The sequence below is a fragment of the Tasmannia lanceolata genome, unplaced genomic scaffold (genome assembly GCF_043159265.1).
Source record: "Tasmannia lanceolata isolate RefF3 unplaced genomic scaffold, GAP_Taslan_0.1 ptg000006l, whole genome shotgun sequence".
NCBI classification, from domain to species: Eukaryota; Viridiplantae; Streptophyta; class Magnoliopsida; order Canellales; family Winteraceae; genus Tasmannia; species Tasmannia lanceolata.
In genome coordinates, this window is record NW_027518683.1 from 40,506,782 (window position 1) to 40,519,401 (window position 12,620).

General features: G+C 42.2%; 1 protein-coding gene and 1 non-coding gene across 2 annotated transcripts in view; one reads left to right on the forward strand and one right to left on the reverse strand.

The window, feature by feature from the left end:
• Positions 1-7,334, forward strand: part of LOC143880299 (uncharacterized) — a 41,323-nt gene extending 33,989 nt beyond the window's left edge. Inside the window, exons 2-3 of the mRNA XM_077383167.1 lie at positions 5,741-6,013; positions 6,801-7,334. Coding sequence (XP_077239282.1) covers positions 5,741-6,013; positions 6,801-7,067 — 540 coding nt within the window. The 3' untranslated portion in view covers positions 7,068-7,334. The remainder of the gene's footprint in view (positions 1-5,740; positions 6,014-6,800) is intronic.
• A 3,913-nt stretch (positions 7,335-11,247) lies between these two features.
• LOC143880505 (5S ribosomal RNA) lies at positions 11,248-11,366 on the reverse strand. The gene has a single exon (XR_013251733.1). It is a non-coding gene; the product is annotated as a 5S ribosomal RNA (ribosomal RNA).
• Positions 11,367-12,620: the final 1,254 nt, after the last annotated feature.

Below are 12,620 nucleotides of genomic sequence, written 5' to 3' on the forward strand. Positions count from 1 at the left end.
AAACCTTACAAAACCTTGATATATACTTGTCAAAAACCTGTACAATTTTCTAATAAAGATCTTGAATAAACTCCCCTTAAGATGAGCATTTATATAATTCCGACAGAAGTCGCTCAATCTTGGATGTAAAAACCTCCTCATCTAGACTGATAGCCGAGAGCTTCTCATCGTTTGGATCCTTTTCTTCGAATGCCCTTTTCCGTTTGATCATAGCCTCCAACTTCTGAATCCCCATCGCCTTATCTGCTTTCCATTGTAGAAGCCTCAGATTCTTTTCATCCGCCAGGAACTTGGTAAAAAATGGGTGCTTCTGCATAGGCGAATGAGTTTATTTAACATTGTGTGATCCGCTTACGCTAAAGAAGACTTCCGGCCTCTTATTGGTTGCCTCTTTAAAGAGCTTACATTTTCTCTTCAGGAAGTCCCTAATGACTTCTCTCGGCATTGGTGATATTTGGAGGCCAACTCTTCATTATAGACCATAGCTTTTATCCTGCACAGAGTTTCCTCCAACTCGATTAAGTCCACGATCCGCTTCCTCTTGTAACCCAACACCAGAGTACTCGAGGAAGAGGAACGGGCTGAGGAAGTATCGTTCAAATTTTCCATCTGGTCTTCTTCTATTTTTTCTTTTCCTCTACTCTTTCTATTTACAAAGGAAGCGAAGGGACGAGGAAGGTGGCTATTCCTACCTTTGTGAATTTGGGTCATTGCCTCAGTATGGCCACTGACCAAGGACCAGGTGTCCAACCTCACATTCATTATAGCGTACAAAGATCTCATCTTGCAATAAATGGGCATTTATGGCGCTGTAGTACTCATTTCCATCTGACCCAAATCGAGGAGACCTTTTTGACTTCCCATGATACAAAAGACAGCAAAAAATTGAATACTTTAATCAAAAAAGTTTTAAAATGGCTTAGGTCCTTGTCCTAAAACGGATCTCTCAATTCTACCTTTAAATGAAGGCAATCATTTCTCAGGGTAGCACCATCTCTACAATACCAATTTCAGAGTCATTAAATAGATAAATGTAACCTTTCTCGATGCTATCCCCAATCCCGCACACTATCTAATTTCTCCCTAAGAGAACCCAGAGAACCTTCATCCGAAAGCGGCACATGCCTTGAGTAACTGGGAGGGCCAACCATAACTCCTAGGGGTCCTGGCAATATTTTTCCTTTTGTCCTTCAGCCTTTCTGAAGAAAACTTTTTAGAAATATCCGGCTTTTTCTTTAGTAATTTTCCACGAGGGTACCCCCCATGATGGTCGGACATGTCCACTTCAGATCTTTGCTCCCATGCTAAGCCAGGATTAAGCTTTCGAGATCTAGGCTTTGACCCTGAAAATGACCCAGAAAAATATAGGCCAGGAGTCCCAGGTTTAGTGACTCCCAACACTTTCCTTGGCCTCGCAAACCTTCCTTTCCGGGTCAAAATACGTGCAGATCTAGCACGCCTAGGCGATTGTTTAGGATAGAGACCCTCCAACCTGAAACCTTCTTTAGTGGGACCAGATCCAGTAGGTAAAGGGCATTCTTGTCCAGGTTGTTTGTTTGATGATCCCAAGGCACATCCGTCAATCAGAGAGGGAAACAGAGAGGGGGAAGGAAGATCACCCTGCAATTTTCCTGCCGCTTCAACTGAACAGTGAAATTTGAAATTTGAATTCAAAGAAGCGGGTCCCAAATGATCAACAGGCCTCCTGCCCTGATTTTCCCAATGAGACAATGAGGGCCTCATCACCTACGCCGACAGCTGACTTTCCAAAATCGGGTTACGATCCCTCACAGGTTCTTCCCCTGGGGAGAGCAGTAGCCCCATACAGTGGGAAGGCTCACAATGAGCAGCATCGGAGCCCAACTGAGGCGTAATATTCTGGACTTCGATTCCGACTGTGTAACAATGACCTAAGATCCGTATCTGAACAAAGGATGGGGATAACTTCCAACGATGAGCAAGGATTTTAGCGGACACAAAGTTCATACACTAGTTATTGCTCCCTTCCATTTTCACCTCCAGAACCAAGCCAAACATATTTTCTAAGGCTTCAACCGTTGAAGTAGCCCATACATGTAGTGGGATGCCATAAAAATTAACCCAAAGTGCTTCTGTACCTTGAACATATTCTCGGCTCCAGGTGGACATAGAATACAAATGATTACCCCAGACCTCAGTTCCCTTAGCCAGGATCTCGGCAGCCTCCTCGTCCGATTTAAACATAAACAAAACTTCGTCCTTTGACAAGGTACATGGGCAAGGAAGGGAGGGGATATCCCAAGTTCTTTTAGCCCACATCCAAAGTTCATTTAGGGTCCCAAATGTGTCCTTCCTCTTGCGTATCAAGCAAGCTTTTAGGGTATCCAACATCGTTTCCACCTCCTTGCCCGAAATAGATAAAGACGGGATCCCTCCCTCGAATGATGAGGAGGTCATCCTAGAGTCAGGCCACCGGTCAACCTCCTTGGTAACATTAGCCGACAAGGCTTCCGGATTGATGGGATTCACACCAAAAGGAGAAACACCTTCCTTTCTGTCCAGATGGCACCGCTAGCATCTGCCCCGCCATTTGAAATTAAGATAGTTTCAAGATGGACAAAGCCAGTCCCTAGGCCTCCGTTTCGATTCCTCCTTACTTCTTCCTTTCCACGTAACCCCCACCGGAGACGAGGTTGTGACTCCAGTTGGATGATGCCTTTTCTTCTGCTTACACCATCGACAATGACTCTGCCATTTGAAATTACAATAAGCACAAGCTAAGCAAAACCAATCCCCCACACGTCTTAGCATCCCTCCGTCTTTCTTCTCTATCCTTTTTCCACCCAGACCTTAGCCCCAAAAAAAATAGTAATCTTGATAATCCTCAGAAGGGTCTATAGCCTAAAACTTCTCTTCCCTATGTCCAAACTCAACACAAACTCCCTAAACTCTCGGCCATCAGTAGGTAAGCCGACTAAAGCTAAACTAAGGCCTTTTGTTCAGCCAACTAAAGAATCAAATGAAAATTTCAACAAAGTTCTATTTTACTAGACTAACAAACATAGGACTTGTTGGGGCTTACCAAAACTATGACTTCTACTTAGCAAATTAGCCCTCTTTCTAGAATCAACAAGGACCATCGAACTTGTTGGCGCTCCGTTCTCCTGATGATCCGGGGACGATGGCTTACGGATGGTATTATCCTGCCACGGTCTCAGGCGGATTGACGATCTGGACTGTCTGTTTGTCTATCCTATAAGCCGGAGCAGTCTAATTACGGATTTGAAGCTTTCGTCCGTCGATCTGCTTGATCTGATGAGATGCACATGCATCAACACCTTCTTGTTCTTCTCTTTTCTTGACCCTTATAAGTTGCCAAGCATAGAACTCCAACGGGAGTTGTTTTCATAAAGAAATCCTAGTATAAATAGGACTCTTTTCTCCCATGCATGCAAAACACATGCTAAGCTCCACGTGGAACTTAAATCCAAAAGAAGCCCAAACTCTTCCCTCTTCCACATGGAAGATTTATTAATCATGCAATAAAAATCCATGTAAATGGCCTTGCAGCATGGCCGTGAGCAACGCCACGCTATCACCATGAGGTGTGTCCCACCACTCCAAATCCACTTGAATCATGGCTCCCCTTTTTTGTGGTATATCTCGTGGGATGGGGGAAATCCACTTGCCCCCGATCTCGGTTGAACCATTTGGCGTGGCTCGGCTTGAGCTTCTCTCTTCAGCTTTCGTTTGTTTGAATGCATCCAAGCAATTTCTCCCTCCTGAAAACCGCCCTTGATCGTGTGCTTCCTTCTAGTCGGATGTGATTGTGCCTTGACTAGCGGTTGCACCTTATCTATCTTGTGCTCCAGTAATCTCTTGGGAGATAAACAATATGCTTCCTTCTGCTGAGGCACCTCAGCTGGAGATGATTCTCCCGTTGGCAATAGGGTGAGGGATTTGGGTCTGAACATCTGCAGTGCAAATTTGTCATAGGCATTGTCCATTCTCTTAGCCTTGGTTGCCGACATAAGGGAGATCACATCTCCAATCAATTGGTTTCCATCGTTCATGAGCCAGTACTTCTCGAATCATATCTCTATCCCACATATATGGGCTAATGATGATCGCTTGACAAACATCCAATGGTACTGCCTCACATGTCACCTCGTCCACGTATTGCTCAGTGATGGTAAACTTGAAGGTGCAATATCGTGTGATCTTCATATCCACATCCTTCTAGATCCAGCCCAGGGGATACGATTGTGGGTGAGGGTAGTTTTCTGGCCCATCTTGGCCACCATTCCATCGGAGATTAGGTTCTTCTGGCACCCTATATTGTTGATGGCACCCACCAGGGCTTGACCTGAATCTGTACATGGAAGAGCTCCTCTCACTCGTCCAGATATGAGGGTCCTTCAGCAGATCTGGCCATGAGTGCCAGCTTCTTGTCTTCCACGAGTAACCAGGATAACTCCTCTGCTTCCGCGGCCTGTAAAGTTGCTTTGGACTTTCCCTTAGTGTCGGTGTTTGCAGATCACTTTGGTCGTAGCTCAAGGTGTAACTTCCAACACTCTTCAGCCGTATGTCTAGGTCGTTTGCGGTGATCACACAACACCTTACGAACTGTGTAAGCGTGCCTGCTGGGCTTCGGATTGAACTTAGATCTGTCTCCTATCTGATCATCCTTCTTTTGCCTCGGATCTTGGTTTTTGATCGTCATGGCTTCGATGGTGTCCTCGATACTGTCAATCAGAAACAAATTCATGTAATTCTGAGTTGAGATGTTCATTTGTCATATGGTTAGTCTCTTTAGCTTTCCTTTTATGCAGAGATGTATGCTCTTTTCCAGAGAGATTCAGACTATTTCTAGGAACATCTGAATCTTCAATATGTATTTAAAAGGAGCTAACTGAGCACTAACGCAGATATTGCTGAGCCTTTTACGGTTTATTTTATTTGGGAGTTAAATTTTGTACTTTCCCTAGAATTATTTAAAAGAGGGAAATAAGCGCCAACAAAAATACTCCTTATCTTTTCAATTATTTTATTAATAACTTTTCGCATTCCCTTGCCACCTTTTAGGGCTTATGGTTAGGTGGCACCTGTCAGCTGAGGATTTTATCAATCTGAGCTTCAATGTCTCTAGCAGAGCTGGATACAGGGAACTTTTAGTCAAGTCAAGTGGGTTGGTTTTATTTTTCTTTATGCTCACTTGGTGAGAGAGTTTTTCTGTTTACAAGAATGAGGAATGGCAGGGTCTGAGATGCATCCATTCTTGGGCATTTGGAGCTAATGAGTGGATTGTCAAGGGAGACAACCTCAACATTGTTCTTTGGACCAACAATTTGACTAATGTGGACCCGTTACTCTTTTTTGTAATGTAAATTGTTGATTTGTTAGAACTTAGAAGGCTTATGGGAGGTTATGGTCATGCATCCTTTAATGGCAGTGAACTCATTCGGTATTTTGACTGTCGAGCTTTCCTGTTCTGTGTGTGGAGACATTCTGCCACCTTGAAGTTGGCCGTCCGGTTATATTTATAAGCAACTTTTGTATACTTGCGAACCTCTCTTATTTATTCTTGTCCAAATTGCTTTTTGACAATATCTTATCTGATTCTACTTTCTAATTTTCTGATTCTACTTTCTAATTTTCATTTTTGGCTTCAATAGTATGTTACATTTAATTTTTGCTACTAGTCATCATGTCCTGATTTCTTATCAGTGTATAATAATTCTGTATCATTTTTATTGTTTAGGGTTTGTACCTCCGTTCGAGATTCGCTATCAATCCTGATAGGATTTATAGAATGGCCATGAGGAAGTTGAACACATCCGCTGGAATTCTTGAGGTAATGGGTGCTCCTCTATCTGGGACGGACTTAAGGGCATATGTAATGTCAGGAGGTGGGCTTAGGGTGAAGAACTTTAAGCCAACACTTAGTGGCAAGCGGTGTTTTCTTATCTTTCCTATCCAAGGCTTTGAAAGAAAAGGCCTTGTAAGTGTTGAAGTCAAGAAGAAAAATGGCCAGGTTTGCTTCGTACTCGTCATGATATCTGATCTCTTTGTTGCAGGAAATAGTGAAAATTTCTTAGAAAAAATTAAATGTGATCTATATACCTGCAGCTCTATTCTCTTGTCATTAGTATTAGAATACATCTGATTGTTTATGCCCTGAATCTCTGACTATCGTGACATGTTTATGCACTAAAGGGACTGTTAAAAGAAGTGGTTAGACTGCAGTCGAACTTGAATTCCCAAAAAGGCTCACTAAACCAGCTCCCCTCGATTGAGACTGGGACTGATTAAATTGATTCTTTTATGACTCTAAGATATACTTGATTGAGTACCCAGAAAGTTTGAAAAATGGGACTAAACTGAAGTTTTTTAAACTTGCAAATCTGAAATAAGTAATTGACAAGTTATGTTCAACTAGGATCAAGGTCCAAATCGAGTTTGAGTTGAGTGTATGAAGTACTTCTGAGATGGAAGCAGATGCTGTTAAATTTGGTTATTTGGAACATTCTGTAAAAACTTGCAATACTGGAATGATTAATTGACAAGTTTTGAGTGGGGTTGTAAATAGAAAAATATATATGCATGGGGGCCAATCTCTGCCCCTTGTGTATTTTTGTGTCTTTTCCAACAAATTTTAGTTATCATCTCAAAGAGAGATATAAAAGAAAGCATTTCAGTCAATTTAATTTCTTTGGTGACTTTGATATGACTATCTTACAAAGGTCGTATTTTGATAGTTGATCTATATTTCTTCTAAATCTTTGGATGGGAATATGACCCAAGAAGTTATCCTTTTGCAGCATGACATGAAGTTACTTGCAGTTGACATTCCTATGGCATCTGGACCAGATCAACGCTTATTCCTCATTGGAGACGAGGAAGAGTATAAAATTGGAGGTGGGCTAATTTCTGAACTGAGAGATCCTATTGTAAAAGCAATGGCCGCACAGAAGGAATTTGATGATCTTGACCAAAAAGAGGAAGAGGATGATGCAAAGAGAGAACTCGAGGAAGCCGAAAGAAAGCAGCGCGAAGAGGTTGAGAAACTGGAAAAGGGTAGTTTGTAGAAATGTTTAATTATTGTTCTTGTTCTGTTTTGAATTCTCTTTTTCTGGGTTCCTGAACAATGTCTAGGAAATTGAAGCCATAATGCATGGTGTTGAGAGGGATGGAACCCATGATCAGAATACACAACACCACCAGCAACAAACATTTTACTTCGGAACCACCGAGTTCTAGTAGTTTTTTTTTCCCCTTACCTCGTACAACTGGTAGTCGCCTCTTTTTTGAGGCTTTAAAAATCTTTTCTCAACAATAAATTCAACTGTTTCCTATGTTGGGTTATCTTCAGTTCCATGAACTCAATCTTTTCCGTATAAGCAATTGATTTCTTGGGCAGCTTGACTGGACTAAAATGGGTTAGTGTATATTATTTCCAGGACTGTAGTTATAGAACTGATCACTTGAACATCCCCATAAATCTACTGCACGAATAGACAGGGCAAGTTTATCTTTATATGTTGATCTATGGCTAAGGATATTGAAACTTTCATATATGCCCCATTGCCCACTTGTTTATTTTCCTGAGTTTGGGATTCATTTCAAGGGAAACTTTTGAAAGTTAGGACATATTTGGCAATCATGAAGAAATAGTTCCGGGTATATTTGTTTGGCCGAGGTGAGACGGTTGGGTAGAGAGGGCTGGTGAGAACGCAGTGGGGAGAGCATATGATGGGGCTGGAAAACCGAGAAATAAAATTATGTTTAAAATATTGTTTTATTTTCCCTGTTTTCAGCCCCATCCCAGGCTCTCATCATCACCCCCTCATCTCTCTCTCTCTCTCTCTCTCTCTCTCTCTCTCTCACACACACACACACACAGACACACACTAGATAAACAAATATTTACTGAACTATTCTTTTCATGGCTGTCAAATATGCCCCGAGAATTTATTATTATTATTATTATTATTATTATTTTTGCATTGTAGTTATGGGATATGACTGAAATATTGAGGGAAGTTAGAATACTAAGAATTCTTTTCCATCTTACATACCCCAAAATTTAGTATGTTCCACAATTAATTAACTCTGTCCTTTTCTCTTTCTCTAGAACTTCTATGCCCTAATCGAGCGAGAGTTCCTCTATTTGCAACCATGATCTCCTCAAGCAAGATCAAATCTGTAGATTTCTACAGCAACTAATGAGAAAGTCTTTGCCAACAAGAACAAAGGGAAGGATCAGCCAGGGCTAATATAGTCAGTGGATGCAAAAAAGAAAAAAGAAAAAAAAAGAGACTATCAGGGACGTCTCAGAAGTCGTTGGCCTCTTCCTCCGATGACCGTTCTTTCAAGATTCCCGGTGGACTCCCTTATCTGTTCGTGTGGCTTTAACCTTGATAACACAACGAATCACTTCCAGAATTTTCTTGAAGCAGGGTACCATGCTTTGGAAGTTTTTGAGTCCTTGGGAATCCTCAATATCTGTTGTAGGAGGACTCTCAGTTTATTTGGGCAAGGTGATAACCTGAATAGGTCTCAATGGGGTCCTCCCAGATCCCGCTCGGGGTCCTTGGGTAGCATCGAGGACAGAGATACCAGAGTGCGACGGTTGAAATTTGAGGCCAGAAGAATCCTTGGTCGTAGAGCCTCTAAATTTAACCGTCGTCCGCCCCCTACCGGCAATGATTGGATGTGTCCCAAATGTCAATACAGAAATTTTGGTTTGCAAAATGCCTGTAGAAAATGCTTAGACCTCAAAACTAATTTGGCTCCAGCCATGGTGTAGAGGTCTAAATCCTTTCAGGCTGATGCACATAATGACCCCTTAGCCCTTGAGGTTCCGGCTTCTTTGATAGAAGAAAGAAAGAAATACCTAAAGAGCTGTCTCATTGGAAGCTTGAAAGCTGAAGCTTGGTTGCTAGAAGATGTATGGGAGTGGACTAAAAATGTTGGGGCTTTCCGGAACTGCAAAAGCCTTTCACTATTAATTCAGTGGATATCCTTTTCTGTGGTGCTCTGGGAGGTCTCCTTTCTTCCCTCCAACCGTGTTTTCAGCCTATAATACGGGTGCTCGAACAATCAGAATTAGATTTTATGATATTCCTCTTCATGCCTGGTCAACGCCAACTGTGGAGTCTCTTGGGCAGCATCTGGGCCAGGTGATCCAGTCCCAGCTTTCTAGAAATCATGACCATTGCATGTCTTTTGCTTCAGCCTTGATCATAACTCCCCTCTGGAAATCTATCCCCCATCCATTAATCTAAAAGTGGATTCCAGCATTTATTTTGTGGGAGTTAAGATGATTTCTGAGGATAGCATTAATAGTATGGCGTTGTCAGTTGTTGGGGAATCAAGTAGTAATGATAATTTGGAAGTTTGTGAGGGCACTGATCAAATATCTGGCGTCCGGTTGCCGGCGATGGTTGTATAACCGGAAAAGGCGACGGGTGCTAATCCTGATTCTTTCGATCCACTCAGGGAGCCGTTGGTGGGCTCGATTTGAATTTTCAATCTCCCAAGCCTTCTGCCACCAACTCTCCCATATTGTCAGAGAGTAGGATAGCTGCAGTGCTTGTTAAGTGGGGTCAGAATGGAAATGGATTGACACGGAAAGCATTAAATGCTGCAACCCGTGGCGAGAAAGGAAAAGCTTTTCGAAAGGATGTTGCTGATAGTTGTACTCTGACCTCAGCTAAAGAGAAATATGCGCTAAAGAGAAAATTTAGATTTAATAGTGAAAACAAAAAAAACTAAGGAAAAGCGCACGTGCACATGCACACGTACAGGAAAAGGCATTTGTATATGAAGTTACAGACATTGAGCTCTTGAAAGATCTCCGCTATAGCGAAAAGCTTACTAGAAAGGAGTCGCTAACCCCTTGTGAGACTTCTCTCAGCCCGTTCAAAAAGCGTTGGGCCCGGCTAAAGAAAACCTCACCCAACAACCTTAGTCTTGTCAATAATTTAGAATCGACAAGTGACAAGGAATTGCACCTCTCTCTACTTGACCTTCTCATGTTCAGTAAAGTCCTAGAAAAGGATAGACGCACCCGCCTACGCCTCTATGAGGAGGAAAGAAAGTCTATTATTAAGGACCTGGAGGATAATCAGTCCAACCTGAATCCTGAGGTATCTACTACCTCGGTTGGTTCAGGATGGATTGATGACCTTCATCCTGAGGGGGCCAAAAAGACTAATGGGGATGCTAAAGGTAAGGCAAACCAGGTTGATGATAGCTCCGATGATTCAAGAAGTCGGGGATCGTTTTCAGAAGAATTCAAAGAGCTGTTATCGATGGGGGATGCATTCGGGATTAAATATGATGAAGACTTTGGGGCAACCAAAGACATGTTTCATGCAATGGAAGTAAGAGACAAGGAGGTAAGAGACAAGGATGCGAAGAAGACAAGAGAAAAAGAAACTGAAAAGAAGAGTGAAGAAGGTGCTTAAGCAAAAAGATTGGAGAAGGTGCTTAAGCAACTAGGTTAGTAGATGGGCACTGATCTTTCCCTCAGTATAATGCCTAATGGAGTAAATGAAGTTTTGATTGAAGTTCAAAATTGGATCGTAGTACCGTAGAGGTCAAAGTCCATCCATAATTTCAAGATACCTCCTGCTTAATAGCTTTGTGATTTGTCTGCTGTTATCCAGAAGTTTTCGAGCTTCATTAACCATAGCTTGAGAGATTCGTTCTTTCGCTTAGGTTCCATTGTCTGGATGCTCTAGTTTTGCATTTCCTTATTGGAGGTCTATATCAGTCATGGAGTCTTAGAGTTCAACTTGTAAGGTTTTAAAAGCTTCTGTCATAGCGTAATGAATCTTCTCGAGTACCCCCGAATCAGTATAAAAATCGCCCCGATTTGATGGGCAGATCAAAAGTTATCGTCGGAACGATATTTGTGCACCCAAGGGTTGCTCACTGTCAGTAAACACCTTCCGAACGGATTTCTGACTCGCATACACTAGTACACTCATCCGCTATGGCCGGTACGTCACTGAATCTAAACAAACCCCCGCTATATTTTGACCGGAAATGAAATGTCCGAACGAATTCCATTTATCCAATCAAACGACAATATAACCCCACCATAATAAAGACCGGACGTATTTGAATACACCATCTGGAAGAAAATAAATACATCCGAACCGAAACCTAAGGGGCCTCGTGCTAAACGCGCATTTCAATCCTCATCGAAGTTCCAGAGCCGAAAGATTGTTCGAAAAAAAGTGGCGGAAATAAGTGACAGGGGTACAAAACGAGGACTTCCCAGGAGGTCACCCATCCTAGTACTACTCTCTCCCAAGCACGCTTAACTTCGGAGTTCTGATGGGATCTAGTGCATTTGTGCTGGTATGATCACACCCAGCATGCCTCTCCATTCTCAAAGTAATAGAGTTTCCATTCGCATTGTCCTACGAAGTCTGTTTAAATGAAAGTGAGAAAAACTCCTGCTAGATGACATCGAATGGACAATCCAAGCATGTCGGGAAGCCGAATGACCGCCTAGGCGGTCATAGCGTGATGAATCTTCTCGAGTACCCCCGAATCAATATAAGAATCGCCCCGATCTGACGGGCGGATCAAAAGTTATCGTTGGAACGATATTTGTGCACCCAAGGGTTGCTCACTGTCAGTAAACACCTTCCGACCCGATTGCTGACTCGCATCCACTAGTACACTCATCCGCTATGGCTGGTACATCACTTAATCTAAACAAACCCCCGCTATATTTTGACCGGAAATGAAATGTCCGAACTAATTCCGTGTATCAAATCAAACAACACTATAACCCCGCCATAATAAAGACCGGACGTATTTGAATACACCATCCGGAAAAAAAGGAATATAGTTTTGATAGTTCTCAGGATTTTCAGTTTGTCTGTAGCTTCAAGAGGTATTGGTCTAGAGGACCTAGAATCGTGCATAGCTCAGAAGGTACAGACGAAAAGTTTGAAAGAATGCTATGACAAGATAAAAAGAAGATTCTATAGAATAGAGGAAAGGAAAGGTTGGGTTCTTTTGCATCTCAGTTTGGGTATTTTCCAATTGGTCCCAGGTATGCCCGAGTGGTATGCCCGAGCCAATGTTGATATTTTGTAATGCAGGATGGGACCCCTGGTCCTTAATGCAATCTGAATATTAATGAAATGTCACTTTTCAAGAAAAAAAAATATGCCCCAAGAACTTTTAACACTTCAGCTCAGAGCTGGCTCAGTTTATTTGAAGGGGACCTCTCAACTGAAACCTGAAAATTGGAAATATTCCTGATCAGAATAGAGAAATCATTCCTCTTCAAAAGGGCAGTTCAAAATTGCAACAAAAGCTTGGGATGCCCACTTTGAAAAGGTGGAAATCCATCTAGACCTGACATTGCACAGCCTTGCAAACTTATCATAATGCATGCCAGGTTTTCGAAGGTTGAGTTTATTCAACAAAATTGTCAAAGAGATCCATATCATTTTCTATGCAATTGCCAAACATTGATGAAACAACACAATAATGGTGTGTCCCACTGGACCTGATGGGAAGAGAAAAGTGTTCCAAAGACCAGGCTTTGACCATTTGTTGTCAGGTATGGGACACTGGATTAATAGTTTCAAAAGTAAGGGTTGAAGCCC